Source organism: Geospiza fortis, unplaced genomic scaffold, assembly GCF_000277835.1.
Source record: "Geospiza fortis unplaced genomic scaffold, GeoFor_1.0 scaffold383, whole genome shotgun sequence".
NCBI lineage: Eukaryota > Metazoa > Chordata > Aves > Passeriformes > Thraupidae > Geospiza > Geospiza fortis.
In genome coordinates this window covers 94,689-122,630 of record NW_005054484.1, presented here as the reverse complement: position 1 = coordinate 122,630, position 27,942 = coordinate 94,689, and the positions used below count along the sequence as shown (strand labels likewise).

Below are 27,942 nucleotides of genomic sequence, written 5' to 3'. Positions count from 1 at the left end.
TGAACTAGCCAGACTGGTTAAAGCTTAATTAAAAAGTGCCAGAGTGCCTAAATTCTTTTCTAAGTGCAGCTGCAGAACGTTAGCTGTGGGCACATTTTAGACCTTAATTAGTAACACTTGCACTAGAGGACCAACTCTTTCATGGATGCAGCTGCAATCAATTAATATCAGTTAGGCATTTCTGTAGGCAATACAAGGGTTCCTGAAAATAGTTTTAATGCCTACCTAGATTAAATAAATATAAAATACTTACATGCAACAGACTACAAAACCAGAGATAACTACAAAATGTCTTTATTGAAAAAAGCAGATTATAGCATCTAAGGTTAAATGAAACTTCTGACTTTAATATTAAATAACTTAAGATGATAGCAAGTAGCTTCTTCTTTAGATAAATAAATCTACATTTCCCAATTTTTTCTTCAACAATCAAGGGAATCAAACACTGAAACACAAAACCACAAGTAATTCTAAAGACTAAAAGACAGAAGCACATTGAAAGGTTTTACAAGGATATATATATACAAAAATAGTTAACTAATGTATATTTTCAGCATGTAAACTAGTTACATGATATACAAACTGGGAATTCATATATTTCCTACAAAATAAAAATCAATGTTGGTCCAAGTTCTTGGAAGAAAACTATATTCTTTTAAAGAAAATGAAAATATTTCTCAAATGAAAACTTAATTTAAGTCAAATTATATACTCTAGTTACGGCATTAGTTACAGGATGAATCACAAACTTTTAAACTTTTCTTGAAACACAAGAAAGCAGCTTTTGTTTCCTTTAGAGCTTTGGTTTACTTTACTACTCTGGAATTTCTGGTCTTAAAGAGTTCCTCTAACCATGTTTTCCTTTTGAAGCTCCACCTTACAAAATATATACACACACATGCACACAAGGAAAAGGAAAGAAACCCCAACAAACCCTCTCTGTAAGCTCGATTCTCTGAGTGCATTCTTTTGTTTTCAAAGGATGATTTTGGTCCTTTCTTTGGAACTCACCCTGCAGCAGCTCCTGTGGAGGGGCTGGGGAGGATTCCCCTCCCAGGTGGGAGGGGCAGCCCTGATGCAAATGAGAGCAGGTTGTATTGATGTAACTTTATGGAAATGTTCTCAAAGTACAGTAACGGCTTCTCAAGAAAATTGCACTGTAAAACGAACTTAGGAAGTTTTCATCTGTGTTGAACTGATTAAATGTAAGAATATTCCATAAGAAAATCATGAAAACGACAGTTCTCATTTACATTATCCCCAGAGGCAGGAGGTAAAATGTGCAGAAACTGTCACTAGCATTAAAGAGTACAGCACATCATTATTTTAGGTTTGATTTTATTTTTCTCTTTGATTTGAAAAAAAACCCAACCAAACCTGGCAAATCTCACTCAAGCCCCAGTTTTTATAGTAAATGCTGGAAAAGCAAAGCTGCACTTTGTAATACAGTAATGGAATGCATCTGTCTATAGAAAATACTAGAACAACAGCTGCTGCTTTCTGGTTTTAAACAAATTGCTTATTCTGTATTGACATATTACCTTTCAGAATTTTTACCATGGTGACACTTAACAGATCAGAACTGCACAGAACTATAAGAGACTGAAAAATCAGCATGTCAAATGAAATTAAATATATTCTGTTCTACAGGATGATCATTTTGAAAAAAAACATGAAGAAATGGTCTGGTATGTACATGTTTGAAAGTGTGCTGGCCCTTAGAAAGTATGTTGGAAACTTAAACTGATGCCCTGATGGAGGCAAAGTGTTCAGGAAGGTGCTGGCAGAGGACTGGGCTGAATGCCAGGGTAAGTCACCTCCAGCTCTGTCCACTGTCAGTGTGGAGGTTTTGCTTCTCTACTGGTAGAGAAAAGCATTTTTCCAGTTCAGCAAGTACTGTTATTTGTTCCCAGGAACATACCCAAGCCTACTCTATGTATTTTAATGATTTCTTAATCTGGGTAAAGACTGCATGTAATGACACGCAGGTGAAAATGCCTCAAAGCTAAATGTGGTCCACAGCACCCTCCTGCAATGGAAAATGCATTCCATTGCAGCTGATGCTAAAAGTTTATCCTGAAGCTCTGGCACCTTCCATGTTTGTAGTAACCTGAAGGAATTGACCTAGTCATACAATCCAGTTTAAGACATTTTTCCCCCTTTCTCCAACATTTGCTGGCACATGTAGTTCCACTTCCTCCTGAGGCTGTGCTGCTGACTGTGGACACAGAGGGAGTGACTGCAAATGCAGAAGTGCAGGTGCACCCCTGGCCTCTCATCTGCAGGCCAGGCCTCTTGGGCCCCCGTGCAGAAATGGGGCACTGACTGCACTGTAGTTACTTCAAATCCTGGCATCCACATTAAACATGTTAATTATAAACTGATACATTTTAACTACAAAATTACTTCGCCCAGGAGCCTTCAGTAGGACAGGTTAATCCAGGCCAATGGAAGTCTGGCAGAAGTTCAGAAATCATCCTTTTTGTTCCTTACTAACAGAAAAAACAGTTCTCAGGAATTTTTCCTGTTCCCCTTCCCCCCACATTTCCTCATAAGGAAATTCCAGACTATCAAAAAGTTCTGTTAAGGGAGTTAATTATTCCACTTAGGAATTAGTAGCCATTGGATGCTCTTTGTGCTTTTCAAGAGTACCACAAATGGCTTTCAAAAAGTCAATGGAGCATAAGAAACTAAACTGCAATGGTGTTGCCAAATAAGTCATTCCATCAGTCTGCATGCTGGATTGAACACGGGATCGTTTCCGAACAGATCGGGCAGATTCTCCAGTGCTGGAACTGGCATGGAAATGGCCCAATTTACACATGCCAAGAATCCAGTCTGGTATTTCTACTTCCTCTGGGGCTGAAGAATTTTATTTTAATGTAACTTTGAATACAGTTAAAGACAGCAATGGTAAATTGCAGCTTCAGGAAGGCTGGGTCAATTCTCGTGAGAATGCAAGGAATTTTTTTGACATACAGATGTGTGATTTGCATGTAAAACATCAGCACACGGTAGAAAACAAACCATAAAAAAAGATTCATCTAACTTCCTATATGGAAGACATATATTTCTCCCCAGAGGTCTGAGGGTACTGTAAAAGCTTATGCAAAACATGAAAGTGTGTACAGTCTATGTACAGCTAACACTTGTTGTAAACACTGATGTTTCGTGGTCTGACTCTCTAAACTACTCTTCCTGCCATGCTGCACTTTGCTTTCCAATGAAGACAATCACCATAATCAGCTGAAAAGTAATCTTGAAAAGAACACAAAGCTGAAAAGGTAATACCAAACCACCGTGCCTCTCTTTAATAATGTCTCAACATACAATCATGAAGCAGTTGGTAACAAATGAAGTCTTGGATAAAACAAGCAGTATAAAGACAAGTGTACCTTTGCATAGAACCCTATTGAACAAAAAACAGGTTTGAAAGATGAATTCTTTAGTAAGTGCCAAATGGTCCAGTTGATAGGAATGCATTTTGGAGCCATGGCTACACAGCCAGCAATTACAGAGGGCTGCAACTGCTGACCCTGCAAGTGCCAATTTTTGGATACAATCCTATGTACTGTGGGTTTTCTCATCAGAGGCTTGCCATGTTTCTTGAACAAGCCAAATAACTATCTTTGGATGACTGTGGGACCCTGTAGGATGGAGAGCTGGCCTGACACTTCTTCACAGACCAGCCTGCTTTAACCTTGCTGAAAACTGTCCTGGCTAAAACACCTGCTTGCTCCCTATTCCCTACTTCTGGAATCTAAGTATTCTCTAAGACCAGAATTCAACAAAACTAGCTAAAATGCTAGCATTTATCTTATCATGCTTGCTGCAATATGATAAGGTGCTAACTTTTGGAAAGTAATTCTACACTCCTTACTTGGGTGAAATCTCCACTGAAGGAAGAGAGCAGGGAGTGCAGAACAGCCCTTTGTACCATTGTTTTTAGAAATGCTGCCATTTACAGTTACAGTTTAGTGGTGAATTATTTGTTCAAGTAGACGGTGTCTCAATGAAAATGTCTAGATAAAAGAATGCATATGTACAAGATCAGAAAAGGACCCCTCACCTCTGATTCAAAAAATAAATAGCTGGTTTAGATGGTTATTACTGGAACCTCATCTTTAAAGGAACACGGAAGGAAGTTTTAGATTTTTGTCTTCTTTCCAACGGCTCTCTGATCATGGCAATGTCTTTCAGAGTTCTGTGACATGCATGGGGTAGCTCGGAGGTGGATGTGATGGCAGTTTGATATTAAGGCGCCTGATGTGACAGCTGTGGCAGAGCAAGTGGCCCTCTAGGGGGTAACAACGATGGCCTTCCTCGTCATTGAGCTGCAAGCCACAGTCCTGGAAGGAAGAGAGACATCCCAGATCAGTGAGACTCAGGCAGGCCTCTCCCAGCCCTGCTGCCCTGTCCTGCACAGCCCCAGAGCTCCCCCTGCCCCCAAGGCCAGCAGCCCCAGAGCTCCTGGGATCTGCACCCTGCCATCTCACACTGCCATCACTGAGATCCAGCAGTGCCCAACCTTTTGGTCACCTCTCTTTCCCATTCTGCTCTCTTGTCCATCTAATAAATGGGGATGCAAACCAAAAGCCTAAAAGCAGGCCAGGAGCTGACCCTGCCAAATACAACCTGGCAGAGGCTTGAACAGAGGGGGAGCTGATTCTGCAGCAAGGCAGCCAGCCAGATGGGGGGAGCATAAACAGAGAATGAGAGGGGAGGGCAAAAGGGGGGAGAGGTGGCATAGCTTACTTCTGGAGCACGTCTACACTTTCTCTAATTTGGAATGAAAAGAACTTAAAGACTTCAAGGCCAGTGGTCCATCTTTAGTGGAAATGCTGGTACCTCTGGGACTGACACATAACTACAGACAGAGACAGAGATAAACAGAGAAGCAGCTAACAGTGATCCTGCTGACTCTTGTGTACACTGCAACAGAGACCACCCTGATTTCCATCACTGTAATTCTGAGGGCATTTGGAAATCTGTGAAGTTTGGTACTCAGGTTTAATGTTTCAAGTATGTTAAATACTTAGAAATGATTACTGTGATCAGTTCTGAGAAACCAGAGATTCTGAGTAGTTATCTGTGCACTTAATAGAAAGAAATAAAAGCCAAACAGAACAAACTGGGTATACAGGTGGTTTTAGTACTGAAAACAAATGCAACACTTTTAACTGAACACAGAGTATAATTTTTCATCTTTCACAGCTCAAGTTTAAATCCTCAAATTTTACAATACTGAAATAAGACTGAAAATGGGTTTTAAAGCAAGCTTTAAAACTGCAGTGTTAGTCTTAATAGAAGTATCTGCCAAGGTAATTTTCTCTGTGTTGCTACATATTATATAATGATTTTACAGCAATTTATACAAGATTAAAAATTAGAATTTACCAATTTCAGATGCCCTACAGATATGCCAAGTGTTTGTATCTTCTTCCCTCTCCAAAACTGAATTCCCTTTCTGCAAGGAGAAAGGCTGCCTTGTCAGTGGGTCTCAGTTTCAGAATGGGGCTCCAGTGATCTGCAAAAGGCCTTGAACTCCTCCACAGAAGTCAAGTGGTTGCATGTGGAAGAGATGGCACAGAACAGCTGCCAAGTTTCCAACCTGACCACTGACTGCATGGCCACCAGCTGAGGGTGACACCAGCAGCAGGTGAGGAGTGGCTGCCTGAGTCATGCAGCCTTTGCTAAAAGTCTTCATGTGCCTACCTGGTGTACCTCAAAATCCTGCACTCGCTTTTCCAGCAGCATTTGGGGACAGCAGTGTGCAGAGAGCCTGATTTGAGAGCATCAGGCAGAAACCCAGCCCTGCTACCTCCTGATTTCTGTACATAAATGCACTCTGCCTTTCTGGGCAGATGTGGAGGCAGCTTGATTTGCCTCAAATGGGAAGGAGAATGGGGAAATGAATAATGAAACAGAAGGGAAAATAAACCCCCAGTGGGACATTCCAGCATAAAGTCAATAGCCTGAGAGCAGGGGAGGGAGCTGTCATCTGAGGTGAAGCCTGCACAAAGCAATAGCTGGGGGAAGGAGGAGGGAAGTTCAGCTCTCCAAAATACTGTGATTTCCTGTGCCAATTTCTCTTGAAAAATTAATAGAAATGGATGGAGTATCAGGTGTCTGTTGAAAGGAGATAGCTGAGTGGATGGGGCCTTCCTTACATTTAAGTACATAACATTTCAAGATGCCCTGAATTTTGTTATTTTCTCTCTCAGTCAGAAGATTCTTTGTAAAACCTTCATGCAACAGTGCCTGAAGGGCAGCACTGTTGTATTTCTGCCCCTGGTGCTAACAGGGAAGATCTCTGTGGATATTTGTGTGCTTTGTCAGAGTGCCAAACCTACAGCAAAAGGGAAGGTTTTGGCTGATCCCAGCTTAGTGAGTTTGTTTCCCTTCTCATGTTCCTGGCTGTGGGATAAGGATGAACTCAAGTCTCCTCTCTGAAGCAAGAGCACTAATTCCACAACTTGATCTGTGGCAATAAATCTTTACATGATCTGCACAATAAGAAACTACTCCCAAAAAGGCGACAGAAAGTCAATAATATCCTGGTCCATTTCCTAGTAAAGAATCAATATTCATTCAGCATGGAGAAACCAGATCCCCTAGAAAGGCCTTCCAGTGTTACTCCTTCCCTGCCCAGCCAATGCAAATTCAAGTCTCCTCAGATCAGAGCCCTACAGACTGTACCTAGAGATGGGGAAAAAGAGAACTGGCACCTACTGTGCTCACTCCCCATCCAGAAGTACTGAGCAAATTCAACCCAACAAACCAAGCCCAGCTTTGAAGCTCATATATTGGGAAAAAAAACCCTCCACAACTAATGTGGTACTGGTGATGGCAGCACTGCTTCCAGCCCAGGCAGCATCCACCTGTTTGTCTTCCTCAGGAGCTGTGGGGCAGAGCCCTGCCTGCTCAGGGGGGCAGGAGCCAGGGAGTGCAGCCCAGGGGGGAGTCAGGGTCCCCCTGAGGCTGGGCAGGTCCCCAGGACAGAGCAGGTCCCACCAAGGCAGAGCAGGTCCCTCAGGACAGAGCAGGTCCCACCAAGGCAGAGCAGGTCCCCCAGGGCAGAGCAGGTCCCTCAGGACAGAGCAGGTCCCCAGGACAGAGCAGGTCCCCAGGACAGGCCATGCCGCAGGCCGGGCCCGGCGCTCACCGCTCACCTCGCAGTGGTAGCACTCCACGTGGTAGTCCTTGTCCATGGACACCACCCGGATGGTCTCCTCGGAGCCCTGGGGAGCACAGAGAAAGTGACAGTGGTGTCTGAGGACACAGTGACATTGGTGTCTCAGGACACAGTGACAGTGGTCTCTCAGAAATGTTTTTCAGTGACAGAGCAGTTTTTCAGAGCTCTGTGCCCACTGGATGTCTTGGCCCTGGGCATGGCCCTGCACCACTCCTCAGCTGTGCAGCAGCACTCTGGGTGTCTGGCACATCTAAACTGCACAGGTCATTTGGGAAGTGCAGCCAAAGCCTCATCCTCAAGCAACAAATCAGTCTTGAAATCAAGTAATCTTCCAAGGGCACCCAGAATCTGAACAAATTACCCATCAAAAACCTGCTCATTGGGTAACTTTTCCTTGTATGCCTCCTGCTCTGATTTCCAGGACTTGTGTTCCTCTCCAACCATCTGCTGCACAGCTCTTTTGCACATGCACACATCACTGTGTGTCCCCACAGGGACTGACATACCAGTCTGGCAGGTAATGACCTGCACAGGCTAAACCTCAGCAGAGTTGTGCAATCCTGGCTGAGCCCCAGGCCTGCAGAGCAGCCCATACCCTTCTGTAACCTCACAGGCTCTTTTCCTGATCCACTCTGAAGACAGAGCTCATTAGGTTGGTTGCCTTGCATTGTTTCCAGTTCCAGGTGTGATTAGAGCAGCAGATATGATGTGGACCATGTCTGAGAGAAGCTGTGGGCAAGTCAGCACCTGCACTGCCAGACTTGAACTAACCCAGGAAATCTCCCAGGGAAAGCATATGGAGTGTGTCCTGCTACTCATCAGGTGAGTCAGCTCTGTGACTGCCTTTTATTTCTTTTCCTTTCTTTCTTGAAAAGAAAAAAGAATTCTTATTTAAGACCCAAATTCAGTGACATTTACATAGAGGTTTTCTCCTCACAACCCATCAGGACAGCAGTTCTCGTTCAGCCTTTATGGGTTTTTTTTGGGTTTGGTTACTTGGCCAATTAACAGAAATACTAATGACAAATGAGAGTAGTGCAGAGTGATGGAGATGGGCACGTGAGAGGCTCTAGCATCAGGCTTCACTGGGGCACAGCAGCTCTCAGGAGGGAAGCTCTGGTGCTCAGAGGAACAGCAGGGAGATGCTAAGGCCCTTGCTTACAAATGAGCTGGTCAGTGACCTCAGCAAAGGCAGCTCAGAGGGTCCTGCACCCACCAGAGCACCAGGGAGCCCCAGTCTGAGCTAATTGTGCCAATAGCACTGTCAGTAGTGTTATTAACTGGTCCAAGCTCAGCACAGGCTCAGCTTGCAGGCAGGTTTCACCTGGTTCCATTTTTGTTGTTGCCTTTTCAACCCCTTTAAGAACTTCCATTCCACTGCCACCTCAGGACTACAGACTGGGTGGCCTTCTCACAGGGTCAGCAGCCATCAGATGCCCCTTCAAGGGCTTTACTCCCTGAGTTGTTCTTGGAGCCCCAGTCAGTGTTTTCAATTAAATGAAGTTTCTAACAGATTAATGAAGACCTGGAAAGCACTCTAAAGATAAAAGGTACTATGCTGTAGGAGTAGTGTGACTGTTACAACCTCTGGGAATGTTTGGGAGTGACTTTACTGCTGAACTGTGTTTAATTTAGTATCTAACATGGTACAATTCTGGAGAGGAAGGAGAAGCCTTTAGTGTGTTTTTAGAAAGTGCCCATGTGCCAGCAGCTGTTTTCCCCAGGAGTCAGTGCATGTTAACACCTACCTGTGCTGGGAGGATTGGCTGGTTACAGGAAGCACATTTTGGTGCAAAAACCCTAGGGTGCAAGAAGAAAGTGTTCCAATCACATTTAAAGCATCTTCAAAAAGCAGAAGCAAGAAAGCCATTGTAATCATGCCTTGTTTTTAGTAAAATGGAGATCCACAGGATTTGAAATGCCTCTAATTGTTTGATATTCAATGAAAAGGAGATTTGGGAAAGGCTGATCTATCCCAGCTTTATTGTTTAGGTCTTACCAACCTTGAGGCATAGTGAATCCACCCCTCTTCCTGTATATGCCATTTTTCTTTCCTTCCTTTATTTATAAAATCATTCCAATTCTTCCAGAGCCTTGATGCTTGACTACAAAGCAGCTCCTGACTTGGGGACTCTGACATCAGAAAGACACAACCATGTGTCCTAAACAGGAGAGGGGCTGATCATGGCCAGAATCTCCCAGCTAAATACACAAATGGGCTCATGGTCCTCAACTGTATTTTATCACTGGGCCAACACTCACTGTGTCCTTGTAACACTCAGACTGGCACCAACAGGGCTGAATTCAGGGTGATTTACTCCTGCTGCATAACTGAGTTATTGGCTAACTGAGCTAAGAGCAGGATCCCATTGCCTTTGAGTGGAATCAGAAAAGAGTCCAAAAACAATCTCTTAAACCTCTACCTTTTGTCAGGTAAGGCTCAGATTGTTCTAACAGTAACTGTTCCTTACATGTGCTCTGTTTAACAAAACTTACACTGTGTCAAGCACTGCCAGAGCCTCTGCTCATGAAGCAGCCAGCAGAACCAACCAACACTTGCAGAAGTGGCCTGGTGTAATTAGCGTTGGCAGTCCTGAAGGAAGTAGAGGAACAGCCCCAAGAAGCCCATCCTCTGACACAATTTGATTTTCATCCTCACTTGGCCACTGTGTGCCATACTGGGCCCATAAGGTACTGCTGAACAAACCTTAAAATGCATTACAAATGCAACGCATGAAAGAAGCAGTTGAAGGACATCTGAGCAAACAGGAGTGACCTTTTTATTTGTCCCAAGGCTTATAACTACCTCAATGATTTAACTACTGTAACTTTGCTGAGCATGCAGTGGATTTGTGTACTCACGTGTGGTAGTCTTTGACACAGTAAATATTGTTTTCCACATCTACAGTGAAGGGGACTCCATCCAAGCACTCGTTACACACCACGCAGCGGAAGCAGCCAGGATGGTAGGACTTGCCAAGGGCCTGTAAGATCTTGTGAGGCAAACAACAAAATAAGTGGATGCATGATTACATGAGATATTGTCTCCCCATAAACTGCTGTGTCTCTCTCAATAATGACAGTGAGAAAAGCACTTCGGGATGAAATTACCGCTCTGCAGATCTGTCAGCAAGGGGCCTCTTAAAACAATCAGCTTGCTTATTTTAGTGGGTTTCAATATGCTCCCAAGGAACAGCAAGAACTGCAAATCAGGCTAAGCCCATCAGCTTTAGCTCTGCAGGGCCAGTACTGCCAATGGAAATTAAAAATGGCTTCACAGACCATCTCTGGGGAAATCCCAAATACAAGGTACTGGGATACAGAGTTACCTTACAAAATGTAACAGGCTGTGACAGACAGAATCCAAACTGGTCATTACTCAAAAGTTAAATAACAAAACAAACAAATAAAGAGATGTCTCTTTATTAACTAAGGATCCTCATCTCCCAGAGTTACTGACTGGTTATCACTCAGTCATAGGGGCCCATCGGTTTCTGATAAAATTCCACCACTATCCATGTGTTTGGATACTGATCCATGCACTGCCCAGGCTTTTCCCTGCTGTATTTTAAAGGTTTCAGGGAAAGGTCTGATGCAACCTTGGCTGCACTACTACAGAACAGATCCCCCACTCCTGACATCCTTGTGTGTGACACTCAGTGTGGCACTGGGACCTCGAGGAGGACACTGCAAACCCATGAACAAGCCCCTGGGAAGAGTGAAGCACAGCTACCACTTTCAGTCAGCTCTCAACAGATTATAAGACAAATTCCATACATTTTAGGTGTAAGAAGTATCTTTGGAAGGTAATTTCAAAGTTTTAGCTGCTAGCACAGTGCTCAGCTTGGAGCTGCTGGGAAGTTTGAGATGAAAAATCTACACAGACCAAGCTCCCATGGCCCTATAGGTGATTCTATGAATAAACATGAAACCAAGAGGAAAGAAGTGCAGAAAAAAAGGCCAGTTTAATTTAACCTTTATTTCCCTCTCTGATGAAGCCCTGTGACTCAGTGGTATCAGACTCTGTTTGACTGGGCAGGCCGTTCTGAGCCAGAGGCAGCTGGTCCCTGTGCTGGGGTTGGTGCTGCTGCAGGAGCACACTGCAGTGCCAGCCTGGCACAGCTGTGCAGCCACAGCCCTGAGCACAGGGCAGCTCCTCAGCCAGCCCTGCAGGGTCCTGCACAGCCCCAGCTCTGCCCCAGGCCAGCACTCAGCAGGGCTGGGCTGTGCTCCCAGGCAGGAGCACGCTGGAATTACCCAAACAGGAGAGCTGAACTCCTGGAGCTCCCAGAGCTGTTTCCTTTTGTCAGAGCACACTTGCTGATGGGAGAGAGGCAGACAAGCACCTGCCAAGCTTGCAGCTACTGAGTTCCACCAGTGAGATATTATGGACTCTTGCCTGGGATTCTGCAGTTAAGGGCCAGCTCAAAGCAAGCCCGTCAGGATACCCCTCCCCCTCCACAACTCCAGAGATTTGCTCTTGGGCTAAAATGAACAATATCCTTGTCCAACCAGTGGTGCCAGAATATGAGCCAGAATCCTCATTAGTGAAGTCCCTGCTCCAGCTCTGACTGAACCTCCGTGTGTGCAGCATACCAGCTACTCCTCTGAGGCACACTGAGCTTCATGCACACTTTAAAGCAAGAGAAAAACAGATACACGGCAGGATCTGCCCTTCTTGTAGTGCAAACCACTTCATTTTGTTTGGGAATTTCTGCTTAGGAAGAGCACACATAACTCTTCCTACTTTCACCCCCTGAAAGGATGCCAGTAGGATCTGGCCAACCCAAAGCTCTTTGATTTTATTTTTATTACAAAAGTAACTCTGACTGCTGGCTCCTTAAAAATCCCAGTGGCAATAATGCATTTTAAATGACATGGAGCAAGCAACAGAGGGTAAACAAAGCAAGTCACAGAGCAGGTGACAAATCTCAGGACTATTGGTAATGTCCCTCTCTCTCTATCCCAGATTCCACCCACATGCCTGAGCTCTGGTTATCTACTCTCTTACAGAGCACACCCACCGTGTTCCTTCACCACGTTCTCATACAAAGCTCTGCTGTACTTCCCCCTTTAGTATTAAAATTCTATTTTATTTTAACTCACAAATGGCAGAATAACAGCCTTCTATCTTCTCAGGTAGCAAAGAAGCCCAACTTTCTGCCCCTAATAGTAGTAATGGAGCATGAAGGTATTTTTATTTACTGCCTCAGTTTCAAAAACTATTTTGACAGCAAAGACACAATACCAGCCTGGGTAGGGAAAAGCAGCTGTCTCACAGTGCACTTCCCAAGTTACCTGTCATCAGGAGTTTAGGTCTCTTACCATTTCCATTATGAGGTGTCCACAAACAAAGCACTTGTCTGCTGTTTGCTGAAAACCTGAATACTGTTAAAATGACAGAAAAGAAAGGATCATTAGTAGCCACTCCTCTGGCCATAGAAATACCTTTTAGGTGAAGGCTGTGCTGTGTATGACACAGGTTTGGGAGACAGTGACTCAGAAGCCTTCTCTCAGCTCTTGCAGCATGTTCAGAGACCAGTTTGGCCTTCTGATCCACTGCAATATTTCCACTGAGATTCTCAATGATACAGTATTATTGTAAGTTTGATTTTTTTTAAGTCTTTATGGAAAGTTTGTGTTTGATGTGCAGAAATTACCTTGAATTGACTCTTTTTGTGGTTGTTTTAAACAACAGAGGACTCACCTCCCAAATCCTGCTCAAATCAGCCACCTCAGACCTTGGACCCACATTTCACTCAGTGCTATTTGCAAGCTAGAAGAATGAGCCCAGGCCCAAGAAGGATTTAGCTGCCTTGTGGATACCAAGCCTTGCAGGCAGGGAAGGATCCAGCAGTGCACTCACAGGGGCCTGGGCTCACTGCACACTGTGGGCAGCAGGAGGTGCCTCAGAGCAATGGTGCCAGCCCACAGTGCAGCGCCAGGGCATGGCTGTGGGGAGAGGCTGTGTCTGCCTGGGACCAAAGCTCTGTGCTCCCTGCCTGAGCAGCCCTGACCTTAACTGTGTGCTCCTGTCCCCAAAGCAGATCCTGCTTCAGATACCAAGGTCTGCTTTTAGCTCTCTGTTTAGAGGCACAGAAAAACCATCCAGGTTATCAGAGTGACCCACCAAACCACAGCCTACAAACAAGAGACACCTTCCTGAGGGACTCCAGCCATGTGAAACAGCTGAACCCTCACCCTCTGCAGCCCATCTCAGCTGAGAGCTGTGTGAGCACCACCCTGCCTGTGCCCACCCACCTGGGGCATTGCACAGGGATGCTCCTCTAGCACAGCTCACCTCAAATGTGCTTCAGCTGCACAACATAAAAGATGAGGAAGGGGAGGATGAATGTAAAGCAGGCTCCTCTCCCAGAACACAGGTTAATTGGCTCAGGCACCTAATGCATCCTCTGAGCCCAACAGAATGTGTCTTGCTCCATTCCCCCCTGGTTTAGTGGGGATTAACTGTCCCCTCACATCAAAAGCCTGTGGTTCCCTGCCTGGAGCTGCCATATGTTTTCTTTTTTATTGGAGTGAGGGGATTACATGTTATGTTGGATCAATAGGTTGGAGACAAAATTATTGTTGCTATGCAACAAAGTGATTATGTAGGAAAAGGTCTCACAGACACTTTGATGGGCCCAGAAGTCAGTAACTGATATAGCAGCTGTCACACCCAAAACTCACTGTGCCCTAAGAAAGACAGCTTGTGCAGGCTTATGAAACTTCCCTGGAAGAGATCAAAGTGTTGAGGAACAAATGGAGAGGTGGGCAGTCCTAGCTGGCTATTGCTGCAAGACACGACTTTTATTTGCTGTTTTTCTTACTGATGCAGGAGAAAGGTCTCACTGCTTGGGATGTTTCCTGGCTGCCCCATGGCTGAGTAACCCCCTGGCTGGGCTGTCCTAGGGCTGGAGCCCCAGGCTCACTGGAACAGGTGGGCAGCTCCCAGTGACACAGACAGCACAGGATTAACAACAGCACAAACCCAGCTAATTCTAAAATCCTGCTGGAATGAATTTAGCAGTCCCATCTGGCTGTCATTTGATAAGGAATGCAAAGGAGCATTCACCCAGCTATTGATTAAGAGGGGACATTATTCCCCAGGAAGAGAATGGCACAGTGGTCAGATTAATGGCATTTATTGCTAACTAGATTGTCACAAATTACACTGCTTGTCAGAAAGAAAGGCTTTGCTGACACAAAATCACTCTTTATATAAGTAACCCTATTAAATTAAAACCATGATTTGTTTTTAACAAGAGAATTGTTATTAGACAAACACATCCAGGACTGGATTACCCCATTAAGAAGACTTTGCAAAATGGCAGTAAGTGCAACAGCAGTGCCAAAATATTTCCCATGCTCAGGGAGCTGTCCTTTACCACTACACTCCTCTCTGTCCTGGTCACAGGGTCAGTCCCAGACAGACTGAAGGTCTGGTTCAGTGAGATCAGGGTTTTGGATCGAGGTCTGCTTTTATTTTAAATCTATTTGGGCTGGAAAGGAATAACAGCCTGAGAGCCCAGCAGCACTGGTTTCTGCAGGATGGCAGCACTGGGGGCACTGCTGCTAAAAGCAATAAATGACTTTCTCAACATTTCTGGAGCTGACTGTAAACTGCTTCTTTGCACTGTTTGATCCTAACTTGGAGTGTTCAAATAGAGCTACTGCACTAAGCTTTGAATTTCAGAAGCAGAATTTAAAAGTTTTCAATTACTAATTAAAATTGTCAACGTCTGTCTTTGAAGCACTTGATTATTAACAACCCTCACAGGTCCTGTGTGTGCAATGGGAGAGGAGTTGGGACTTGCTCCAGACTGCAGCCAAGGCAGAAGAGCCTCTTTATTGTCTCAGCACACCAGGAGCATCCAGGGGTGGGCTCCCAGCATGGCTGGAGGGAGAAGCACTGGTCCCCAGAGCTTGTGAGCAGGTCACTGAGAGAGGAGAAGGTTTTGCTACACAGACTCAGAGCCTTTCTCATTACTGACAGAGTCAGAGGAGTAAAAGGAGCTTTTGAGCACAGCAGCCCCTGTGCCCAATCTGGAGACATGAAACACAGGCTGAGGTGAAGCAGTGAGGTGACACAGGCAAGACCCTCATGGAGCAGCCAAATCTCAGCTCTGGTTCCTGTTCCTGTGCCATTCACAGACACAGTTTCATTCAGGATCCAAGCAATGTGGGGCTCAGTTCTAGCCTTCCTCTATGAATGGGTTCCCTCTGTGCCAGGTTCTTAAAAAAAGTATTTTGTTGGCAAAGCAGTAAAGTGATGCAAATACATCAATGTCAGTCTGGATGGGAGCAGTCAGAAGTCTATGGACACTATCCACAACAAATGGGAAGTGTAATTTTGAACTCTCCCTAATATTCATTACAGATACTCCTTGAGCACATAAAAACACTGAGAGAAGTTGTTATTAAAAGACCAGCTCTGAAATTCAAAGCTGAAAATGAAGTGTTACCCTTTCCTGTCCCTCCTGTGACTCAGGGGTACAGTGCTGGGTACACCAGGATGAAAAGGAAACAAAGTGCAAGTTGAAGAGCTGGCATATTATTTCTCCTGATTTCTTAAGTCTGGTCTCAACTGTTTTCTCCTTTATTTACCTTGTCCTTGTCTTCTCTACCAGGATAATAGAATCTCATTTTATATGCACAAATGAAGACTTTGTAATTCATTTCCTTGATGATACTTATATAAAATAAGACTCTGGGAAGCTAAATAAACACCAAGAAATACATTAATTATGTTAGAATAGCAAAGTAAAAATAAAGTAGGAGACTTGGCTGGCTGAACTTTTCTTCTGTTTGCTTTCCAATATACTTTGATTATCAAACAAGCAAACAAAAAAAAAAACCTCAAAAAAAAACAACCAAACAAAACAACCACCCAAAAACCCAACCCAAAACAAGACAAAACAAAAAAAAAACCACCAAAAAAAAACCCCCAAAAAACTCTCTAATGATCCTGTCCAAGAGTCTTTGTTTCAATGTAAGAGGAAAACAAGACTCCTTCTGTCCTGAATATTTAGGCCTGTTAGTATCCTCCTGTGATAATCTTGGGATCTATAATTCTTCTGTCTAATATGCAATATATCTAAAAGAAATTAACAATGAATTTTGAGCATACAATGAACAATTATGCATGGAGGATAATCCCACCAAGTACTATGAGAAACAATTTCTCCTGCCTGTTCTCAGTCCTGTAGCAAACCTTGGTTGTCTACCAGGGTCTTTTAAAGTTTGACATTCCCATCATGATTTCCAAAAGAAAAACATTCAGATAATAGTGCTCCTGAGAAAGGCTTCAGGAGCCAAACTCTCTACCTTAGGCAATGTCAGGCCTTTGAAAAGGCACGTCACTGCTCCTCCCTCCATGCCTGACTGTGCCCAGGGAGGGGCTGCTGCTCTTCCCTGCTGTTCTGCACTCCACAAAACAAAACCTTCCTCCTGGAAACAGACCCTGGAATCCCATTCAGGCCCATGTGCCTCTTTGATGAGGATGTCCAAAACCTGCTGAAGGTTTGTGCAAGCAGAGCCAGTGGTTACATTGCAGTGGGTGTGGCAGCTGCTGCCCCGGCAATGGTATGAAGCTGTAAAATCTCCAATTCACTGCTGCAGCACTGCACATCACCCACTGCCCAGCCCAGGCCTGACATCCCTCTCTTTTACACTTTCAGAGCTTTTGAGTGGGGTGATAAGGAGGTTTTGCCAAAATGCTTCAGGCATTTAATTCTGAAAACTAATTTCTGAATTGGGTGCTATGCTAATAATGTATTCCAACCCCAGGCTGCCTGTAATCCCTCACAGACTCCCTGCTCCTTGGTTTCCCATTAGCAGAGCATCTGTCTTCTCACTGCTGCATTGTTTGCTCTCTGCATGGGACCCTCACTACATGAGACACAACAATGTCAGAAATTCATGGGATCGCATTAAGAGAGGGAGCAAATATCAAATTTGGTTTCATGCAGATGGGGTTTTGTTGTTGTTTTTACACACATATTCCAATGCAGTGATTAAAATGAACTGGGCAAAATGGGGCCTTCTCAGGCTCAAAGATAAAGGAGCCTCATGGCAGGAACTTCCCTCTCCACCCTGCTGAAAGCCCTTCACATACCCAGTTACTTGACTCTGCCTTGCTGTCTGTGAGGAAACACTACACAGCAGTTTGCCCTCTTGCTTCTGTCTTTGCACTTTGTTCTGTTTGAAGGACAAGGACAGGGCAAGGAGGGACTCCACGCTCTGCACAGAGGCAGCAGAGGTCTGGCCATGCACAGAGCTGTGCCAGGAATTCAGCTGATCCTGAACTCTGCCACTGTGCAGCCCCTGAGAAGAGCCCAGCCATGTACATCCTACAGAGACCCTGGCTGAGCACTCACCAAGGCTTCTTGCTGTGTGATTGATTAGGAGCCACTAATGATTTTCTTACCTAGATCTTCCTTAAACAAACTCCTGTGGGAGCATCACAGTGATAATGATCAAGAAAAAAGGCTGAATCAACAGCTTCAACTCTGATCATATTACAGAGCCCAACATTTACTGACCTGATTCACACTGCACAGGCTGTAACTGCTGCAGGTTGCTTACTGTCCCTGCTACCATCTACTGCATACACTGAAAAAACTGTTTACGCAAGAACCTATCTTCCTGGAACAAAAATTACCTGGATTTTATTCAAAACAGTTGTTGAGAGATCTCAATTCAGAACATAACAGCAGCTAATACCAATGTTTATTACCAAAGTGGAAACATGTAATTTTCTCACATGGGTCTTTTTCTAACCCTCCCATGGACAAAAATTAATGCTGTCTGCTTACAAGTGTTTGGCAGGAGTTAAGACATAATTAGAAAGGGCTCTAGTTCTTTTAAGTGTGCTTCAGTTATTGTAATTTACTTTTCACTGGAATATTAAGAAAAATGGATAGTCTGACTATTTGGATCACCATCTCAAGAGGAAATAGTGGAGTGATTATCTGGCATGAAACCGACTGGAGTTGGTAACAGGCTCTTCCAACATTCCCCCAGCAAATGTGACACACAGGAGAGTTACAAAAGGCAGTGAGTAGTGATACATCTCAGAAAAAAGCCTGTCTGTGCCTCTCCTTGTCTCCTGTGCCATGTCCCACAGAGTGATTCCTCCAACTCCTTTAACAACCTGCAGCCCAGCTCAGGAAAGGCTGAGCACAGGCCTTGCTCACACTCTGAAATTTCACTGCATTATGTTTCTCTGTGTTATCACCTGGGCCCAGGTACCACCTGGGCATTGCTCTTTCATAAAGCTGAGATGTCTCAGGACTCCAGCTGGTTCCTCCTGTGCCCTCAGTGCTGCTCAGTGGGCCCTGTAGTGAGTCCTGCATGTGGTGCTCACAGCCTGCACCTCAGCTTCTCTCCAGCTTTGAAACTTTGTCCTCTGGGGAGAATCCCCTGAGAAAACCCAGGTGTCCCCTGCAGACAATGGGACTTCTGCCACCAGCTTCAGTGGACTTGAAACTTCTTGATCCAGGGTACAGCACTCTGGAATTGTGTTGCAATAAGAGGCAAACCCAAACTGTCAGCTCTACACATTCTTCATGCTGATTCACATCCAAGTCCACAGTACAGAGGCAGACCAATATTTGACCAATATCCCTACACAGTATGAAACTTGAATTTTAAGGCCATCTGTAGGTGTGACCCAATGCTTCAATTCAGAATACCCCAAATAATTATCATCACTGTCAAATTCATTTATAAAATAAACTCAAGACTATTGGCATATTACAAACTTAGGGAAAACTAAGGAAGAAAATTATTCAAATGTTTTTGGCAGGGAGGGGCTGGAGCAAGACATACACAGGCAGCAGCAGGACTGCCCTCCCTCGTGCCCCCGTCAGGAACAGGCTATGAACTGCCTGCCTTTGTTTCCAGTGACAGCAACGCTGACTCTGGAACCTTCTGTCCCAACCTAGGGCAAGCAGAACCTTGAAGACACTCACAGACTTCCTGATGCTTCTGTACATCAGGAACATTGCAGCAAATCCCTTATTAAGCTTTGATTCCATCATTCTTTAAACTTATCAATAAACTCCCCTGTCTGTCTGTTCTCTGTCTGTCTGTTCTCAATACAACATCCTCCCAGTTATCTACAGCTCCACGTGCTCTGTGGTTCCCATCAGATAGGAAATGGACACAAGCTGCAACTTCAATCATTCACCTTTTCAACTGAGTCTATTTTTTCCTAAGAGTCTCACTTAGCAGAAATGGGCTCTCTGACTAATGCACCAGTCCCAGGGCTCCCTCCCAAGGGGGATTTCCAAGCATTTATAGTCCCTGAGATGGAAAATCAAACCTCTGACTCCAGCTGACACCAGCTTCCATTACACTAAATAAAAACTATCTTCTGAGAGCCCCAGCAAGTGGGACAGGCCATTTCCCACACTGCCAGCCCTGGAAAACAGCATGTGCACAAACAACTGAGAAGAAAAGCCTCATTAGTATTAATATTTCCATTGCAGCCATGCCCAGGGGCCCTGGCTGGGGTAAGGGTCTTGCTGTGTTTGGTGCTCCAGGAGATGAAGGTGCAAGCCCTGCTCTCATGAGCTGCCCATCCCTCAGCTGCTCCTGAGTGAGATCCTGTCCCTTCCCCAGGAAGGGCTGAGCATTTCCATTTCCCAGCTGCTCCTGAGTGAGATCCTGTCCCTTCCCCAGGCAGGGCTGAGCATTTCCACTTCCCAGCTGCCTCCTGCTCCTGCACACCCTGACAACTTCTGCATTTCTGATCTCACTGTGACATTTACAGTTGTGGATGTGAGACCAGGCCCTCTGTGTCCTCTGTAGCCAACTCCTGCACTGCAGTGACCAGCAAAGAGAAGGGGACCAGCGGCTGGGTAGGGGACAAAGGGATCCAGAGCCCCACCAGCGTGGATGGAGTGGAGAAGGAAGGCTGGAGAGAGACTGCAGGGCTGCAAGGGGCTCTGCTGGGGCTCTGGGCTGCTTGCTCTCCTCCTGCCACAGCCCTCTGGGGCTGGACAGCCAAAGGCTCCTGCAGGTCTGCAATGCACTCAGTCTCTTTATGGTTGCCATGTGCAAAATGAAGCTTTTAGAGCCTTTCTCTTTGAGGATTTATGGGCAGAGTTCCTCCAGTCTTACTCACCGAAATGGATGAACAGCTCTAGATGAAACTTTCAACAACTAATGACAGCAAAGCCAGCCAGAGGCAAAAGCCTAGCATAAGAAGTTCAGCCTAAATGATTAAATTTGGCAAAGTTTTAAGACAGTGAAAGAGAAAATCTTACAAGGGGAAGATTGGGATGACCTTACAGCAGTGCACTGCAGCCTGTGGTGTCTGTAATAGGTTATTTCCAGAGCATCTGAGCCTCTTCCAGTAGTGCATTAAGCAATGTAACTAACATCTGTCACGAGGTTCATTTTCCCTCTCATCTCCTCCCTCGAGGGAAATTCTCTCATTTCTTAACCTCTACTGGACCCCCACTCAATAATGTTCATTACCTCAAGAGAAGAAGGGAAAGCCTATCAAAAAGAGGAAAAAAAGCAAAGAGATAGATAGTAGATCTAAGATTCAGGCTGCTTTGGTGACATTTTTAAAGTGTTTTTTGCCAAGCAAAACAGTATTTAAAAAAAAAATTCTTTACGTGATATTTAAGCATAGAAAAGGAAAGACAAATTAAAATTATTTTTCCTTCACCCCTGATTATGCAGCAATTTATCAACAAAATGAAACACAAACATCTGACTGGGATTATTTATTTTACAGTAAGGCATTTATTTTTTGTTCACTTCACCAGGAACAGGGTCTCTGTTATGGCTAGTTAGCCATCTGTGTCCAAAGAGCTTTCAGGAAAGGATTAAACTGTCATTTGTTTTATTTCCTTTCATGAAATAACAGCTCCTAACAGGGCTGGGGCACGACTTGGGTATTGCTGGACTTGTTACTTTAAGGTGGCATTTAAAGGAGTAACTGGACCTTCCTTAGAGCTAAAGCAAAGCAATGTAAAGTGTAGGGGGGTGGTTTTGTTCTTTTTGCTCCTCACTCATGCAGTGTCCTCCTGGAAATGGCACAGATCAGCCAATCTCTTGGGCAGAAGTAGAATTATCTGTGTATTTATTTTTTTAATCTGATTCATTCACTTCATTCAATTAGCCAATAAGGCTTTAAGCACTGACAGAACGTGCAGCTAATCAGGGCTGGCAGCAGGAGGCTGACACAAATAACCCTGGGGGGCAGAGGTATTCCACATGCTCCGTGCAGGGGATTCCCAGCCCCACCGTGGCATCCCCTGCCCACCTACAGCTGCACAAGTGGGGAAAAAACTTCTGACACTTCTTCCCTGCAAAGAAAGAGCAAAATAAACCAGCTGGTGTGGAGAATGTGCCCTCAGCAGGAGCAAACATGGGAAAACTCTTTGCCAGGAGGATGTGCCTTGTGGCCCTGGCAGGGGCACCGTGGGCTGTCCTGGGCAGCCTCACAGCACTCACCAGGAGCACCAGTGAGAGACAACTGCTCACTTTGAAAATTTTAAGAGGTTTATTAAATCTTGACAAAAATACAACAAAGGACTGCATAAGGAGAAAGCTGCAGCACTGGGAACTGCCCCTCGTGCACACCACATGGCCAGTTCATCTTCAAGCTGGATGCTCAGGCTTTTATACCCCTGGGGGTTGCACCAGCCAGCCCTGGCCCATCCCAAGGTCTGTCAGGCAGTTCTTCTTTGCCATTTATCAGTGAAGATTGCTTTGTAACTGGATTGGAGCTCAGGTGTGTCCATGCCTCACCCCCTGAGCACCCCCAAGCTTTTCCATTCCCAGCTGCCCCATGCAAGGGACACTTGTGCAGCTCCTTTGTACCTGTCCCGGACAGCCCAGGCTGTGTGATGGCAACAGCACAGGGGGGAAAGGGAACCATGGGGAGAACAGAGGCCATCTAAACTACAACAACATAACTGTACATCACTAAAACTTCTCTTAATATTCACACAATATTCATCCCTTAATTGCCAGAGCCAATCATCTCATTATCCATCTGTAACACCAGCACCAGCTCACCCCTGGCTGTGTCCACAAACCAAAAGCCCTTTTCCAACAGAGGGGCAGATTTGGAAAGGTTGATGCCAGCAGCTCCTCACTGATGTTTTCGAAGCACTGGGCAGCCAAAGCTCTCAGGGGCTCACTGTGCTTAAGGTGACAAATGTGCTCTGCTCAAATGCCACCTGCACAGGAGCCATGGCTGGAGAGGAGAGGAGAGAGAGAAGAGAGAAAAGAGAGAAGAGAGAAGAGAGAAGAGAGAAGAGAGAAGAGAGAAGAGAGACCCCTGGAGCAGCTGGACCCAGCACTGGCTGGACCTCAAGGGGGACACTTCAGCCAAGGAGGGCTCTTCCAAGAGCCAAGCATCTGAAAGGATCAGAGAATGGGTTTTTCAAGGTCTTGGCATCAGGGACCACAGGTGACACTGCAGTGAATTCCACATCCCACCTCTGAGTGGAAGAGCTGATTTGTGAGGAGTGAGAGGTAGTTAAAGAACCAGGTATCCTATCTGAGCTCTGGAGACTGCTCCAGATGGAGCTGGTCTGGCACAGCAAAATGTGGTATTGAAGGAGAAATAAAATACTGACATCTATAGGATGTTCAATATTTCTAGCAGCTACAATGGGAAAAACCCCATAAATAATATCCATTCTTCACTAAAATTTTCTGCATTTGTTCCCTTCAAGAGCCATTTCAGCATTTCTGCCCATCACTGTGCAGGTGCTGCTCACTGCAGCCCCAAAATCACTGTGGACATTGCCAGTGTGCCTGCAGGGATGACAGGGAAGAAGCACCTGCAGCACATGAATGGGATCAGCAGAGGCAGCAGTGGGGTGCCCTGAGGGACAGCACTGCACCCCTGTGCTCCCCTGGCTGTCACAGTGCCCTAAAGGACAGCACTGCATCCCCTGTGCTCCCCTGGCTGTCACAGTGCCCTAAAGGACAGCACTGCATCCCCTGTGCTCCCCTGGCTGTCACAGTGCCCTAAAGGACAGCACTGCATCCCCTGTGCTCCCCTGGCTGTCACAGTGCCCTAAAGGACAGCACTGCATCCCCTGTGCTCCCCTGGCTGTCACAGTGCCCTAAAGGACAGCACTGCATCCCCTGTGCTCCCCTGGCTGTCACAGTGCCCTAAAGGACAGCACTGCATCCCCTGTGCTCCCCTGGCTGTCACAGTGCCCTAAAGGACAGCACTGCATCCCCTGTGCTCCCCTGGCTGTCACAGTGCCCTAAAGGACAGCACTGCATCCCCTGTGCTCCCCTGGCTGTCACAGTGCCCTAAAGGACAGCACTGCATCCCCTGTGCTCCCCTGGCTGTCACAGTGCCCTAAAGGACAGCACTGCATCCCCTGTGCTCCCCTGGCTGTCACAGTGCCCTAAAGGACAGCACTGCATCCCCTGTGCTCCCCTGGCTGTCACAGTGCCCTAAAGGACAGCACTGCCCCCCCTGTGCTCCCCTGGCTGTCCCAGTGCCCCAGGGGACAGCACTGCCCCTCCTGCAGCTCCTGCCCACGGCTGCTGAGGCTGCTGTGCTCTCCAGCCCTGGCCATGTTTGAAAGAAGCTGTCACAGGCTCTGGGGCTGCAGAGCTGTGACCCCACTCCCAGGCCAACAGCAGCATCTGACTCTCCTGATCAATTCCCAGCCAAACAAAAGCCAAGAAAGAGGAAGGACACCACGGCAGGCAGCATTTTCTTAGCAGCAATACAATTCTAATGCAGTTAGACTGATCTGTTTACATTCCCAAACTGAAATAATCTTTTCCTCATCCTCCTGCCCTAACTTCCCTAACATTCCACACGGAATCCTGCTGCACTAAAGGGAGCTGCACTAAAGAACTGGAGTCATGGTAGAGACTGAAATTCTCACTTATACAGAAAAAGCATTTCATTTTCTGCTTTGGACAGAAAGGATTGGGTTTCCCAGTGTTCAAGAGGAGGACCTGGGAAGATGAAGTAGTTAAAATAATTTCCTCTTTAATGGCTATTTTGCAGCCTGTTTCCTTTCAACTTTGAGAAAAGCTTTGTGCTTTCCCTGTTCACAGAAGTCTAAAATAGGCAAGGTTGTTTGATTTCATTAGTGATGCCATACAATTCCTAGGATTCTTGCTATGACATTTGCTCAGGGGAGCTGAGAGAAGATGCAGCTACTCCCTGAGCAGCAGCAGGATTACCACAAGCAGGGATCACATCAGAGTTTGGTTTCTTTGCTGACTTACACAGTGCCCCTTCATCTGCTTCTCCCCCATCCCTCTGCTACTGGAAGCTGCTAAAACACACCTGGGCTTTTAAATCTGTGCCTTCAGTGTCCCAACAGTTCCCGAACTTGCAGAAAGTTTATTCCTATCAGGTCTTTAATCTCAGTTTTCCTGAGAAAATCTCTGCAAATATCTTCCTTCAGAAACCCACTACAGAACATGCCTGAACTAAAGAGTCCCCCAACCCCCATGAAAACTGAATGTTCTCCAAAAGATTATGATTTTTAGATTTAAAATTCTTGTGTTTAGGCTGAAATTACAAGCTAATAACAACAATCATGTCATTAAGTCTGGATGAAAGGTTTTGATCATGCAGAAAGTACATTCCAACACAGTTCAAATGAAAAATCTCAAAGGTTTGAGCCCCTCCCTCTCACCCTCCATCTCCTCTCCCCCTCCCTGTGCTTCTGCAGAAGCACAGTAAAGAAAGAGCTGAAAAAAGCAAGGAAGAAAAAAGAATTTTCTCTCCAGAATATGAGCAAAACAAGAACAGGTTTCAATTATAACAAGATACTTATTTTCTGCACAAAACACATTTTGGTTTCTTTTCCAACAGGCTCCAGCTCACAGTAAAGGTGTAACACATGAAGACAAATATAATTTATATTTTAGGAATTCCCATGATTTTTATACACTGGATTGATGACAAATGCATTTGCACACTTTGAACTGCCAGTAACAATTTTATTGTGGGATATACTTTGAATAATTCCTTTGCAAACAGCATGATTATATAGATTATATTATATTCATTAGAAAAGGAAAGTTGTTCTGGAAGACCCAAGCTACCAAATTAATGGTACTTCAATAAATAAGGTGGCAGAGATTCAACATACTGATTGTCCAATTCATCTTCCTCTAAGCTAAAATATATCATTGCTCTCTAATTGCAATTCCCAGCCATGCCATCCTCTTCATCTTAATTCTAAATGGTCTGCACTTATCAAATCATTTGTGGTGCACTGCATAATTCTCACCCTTAATTGCATGAATATTTTATTTTTGGAACAACACAGCTCAGCAACAGGCTTCATTTTTCCTTTCCTGATTGAAGTAAAGCATTGACAGAAGCTCTGTGAGCAGGGAGAGAACCTGAGCTGCCCCTCCATGGGCAGCAGCTCCCAAGGCAGCCCCAGAGGCTGTGAGCAGAGCAGTGATTAAACTGTGCCTCCAAGCAATGCTGAGCACAGCCCTGACCCAGCACAGAGCTCTCCCTCCTCTCAGCTCTGCTATTCCCCAGGTGTTGGGCTTCCAGCTCAGCCTTGGCAGGAGAGCCTCTGTGGCTGCAGTTCAAGTGCCAGGCCTGAGCAGCTCCAGTGTTTATTCTCACAATTTACACTTTCTGATGGCTTATGGACTGATGGCTGATGGTTTTACAGCCACCACCTCAAACCAAGGAGGCAGTGGCAGATGCTTCCCCATTCCACCACTGCCAGGAGGCCTCACATCATCACCTGTCTCTCAAAGCCAACACAAAATAATGATTTGCTTTAGAAAGAATAAAAAAAAATGCCTGAAATCTTACTTACTAGGAAGTCTTCTTCACAGTACACCTTGCCATTGACATTGTAGAATGCTTTTCCTCGTAGTCTTCTCCCTGTTAAAGCACAGGACCATCAGAATTTTGGTTTTCATCCCCAAACCCAGGTGTTCAGGATGCAAAGTGAAAGGCACACCCCCTGTCCCTGTCCTTGTCTGTGGGGTCTGTTCCTGGCCTCTCTCTTCCCTGGAGGCCCCACGCAGAGCCAGGGCTGAGGATCAGGCCCTTGCCTCTATCTGGCCTTACCAAATCAGGTACCAAACCTTGCCTTAGGTACCTACAATGTTACCTTTGAGTGCAGGTTATGGAACCCAGCTGATAACAATCCCTGAAAAACTTGCAATCCAAGCTCAAAATTGATTTTGGGGAAAAGGCTCTTTGCAAATTGAGACAATTTTCTTGGCAGGTAAAATCCCAGCAGGCTCACATCCACTGCAACCACAGCAGCAGAGTTTGTCTCCAAAGGACTAAATAAAGGATTCTGCATATGGGTGTTCCTGCCACCCTCAAAAATATTAATAATCAACACCACAGCAGGTGTCTGCAACACTAAAGCAGTACAAGGCACACATGATGGAGGGAAGGGCAGTAAAATCACACAGAAAACAAGAGATTTTGCATTCGAGTTTTGACATTTGCCATTTCATTAGCCCATGTAGAACTTGACTGACAAAGCCTGTGACAGTCAGTAACTGATGGTCCCTATACAGTGAAGAAATGCACAGCAGACTCCAGAGAGTCCCAACAGAAAGGATTCAAACCAGGAATTGAAGAATTCAATTCAAGAGCCACCAAGAACAACCAGTTTGTAGATTCAGCAGATCAGAGCAGCTCTGTTGAAAGCAGTGCTGCTCCACCAGTGTAAAACCAGAGAGGGAGAAGGGAAGGCACACTCATGCCAGCTCACCTCATTCCCATTCTCCAGGTTCCCAGTGGCCAAAGCTCTGGGCTGTGGGAGCTCTGAGCAGCCCTGGCAGCCCCAGGGACAGCAGCTGCCCCAGGCTGTGCCAGCAGGGCAGAGAGCAAGAGGAATTCCTGATCCAGGTCACTGCCAGAGCTCCTCTCTATGGAATGAGCCTGGATGTGTCCTGCAGCTCCCCAGGAACACCACCCCATCTCCTGGAGGGTTTGAACAGCACCATCAGCCTCGAGGGTTTGAACACCACTATCTCCATAGAGGGTTTGAACACCACTATCTCTTGGAGGATTTGAACACCACTATCTCTTGGAGGGTTTGAACACCATCATCTCCTGGAGGGTTTGAACAGCACCCATCTCCATGGAGGATTTGAACAGCACCCATCTCCTGGAGGGTTTGAACACCACCATCTCTTGGAGGGTTTGAACAGCACCATCTCCTGGAGGGTTTGATGCCCAGGGCCGGCACGCTGAGCCAGCTCACAGGGGCAGGAGTGCTCCCCACGGTTTCCATAAACAACACTGCGGAAAATATGATGAATTTTCAGTGTTTGGAAGAGCCTTTTACACGTTGCCACTGTGATGTGATCCTGGGAAACAGCGTGTGGCACAAAGCAGTTGGGATCTGGGCTGATGCTTTTGGGAAATCACATGCTGCAAGTGGCTGTCTGGTGGTTTCACTGTCGTGGCTGAGGGAAATGCTTCTTTTGTGTGCACATTCTTGGGCTGTGGATCTCACGGGCTGCTGTCTCCATACTGCTGGTAGGTGGAGTCTGCTCTTGTTTGTCTTTCCAGCTGCCTGGTGGCTCTGGTGGGGACCAGGACCCTGGTGACCTGGGCAATGTGCTCATCCCCTCTGAGAGCCTTAGGTAAAACTGGGCAAGGCACAGGGCTGGGACAGCAATCAGGGGACCTTGGGCCTCTCTCAACTGATCCAGGAGCAACCATATCTAGATCTTCCCTCTCGGTCGTCAAAGCTGTTTTTAAACCTCTCTAGGGAAAGGTAAAGTAC

General features: G+C 45.7%; 1 protein-coding gene across 1 annotated transcript in view; it reads right to left on the bottom strand.

The window, feature by feature from the left end:
* Window positions 1–278: 278 nt before the first annotated feature.
* Window positions 279–27,942, bottom strand: part of WTIP (WT1 interacting protein) — a 56,855-nt gene continuing 29,191 nt past the window's right edge. Inside the window, exons 2-7 of the mRNA XM_005428462.2 lie at window positions 26,002–26,069; window positions 12,521–12,583; window positions 10,058–10,188; window positions 8,944–8,995; window positions 7,173–7,241; window positions 279–4,349 (exon numbers count right to left, since the gene is read on the bottom strand). Of these exons, the coding sequence (XP_005428519.1) occupies window positions 4,197–4,349; window positions 7,173–7,241; window positions 8,944–8,995; window positions 10,058–10,188; window positions 12,521–12,583; window positions 26,002–26,069 (536 nt within the window). The 3' untranslated portion in view covers window positions 279–4,196. The remainder of the gene's footprint in view (window positions 4,350–7,172; window positions 7,242–8,943; window positions 8,996–10,057; window positions 10,189–12,520; window positions 12,584–26,001; window positions 26,070–27,942) is intronic.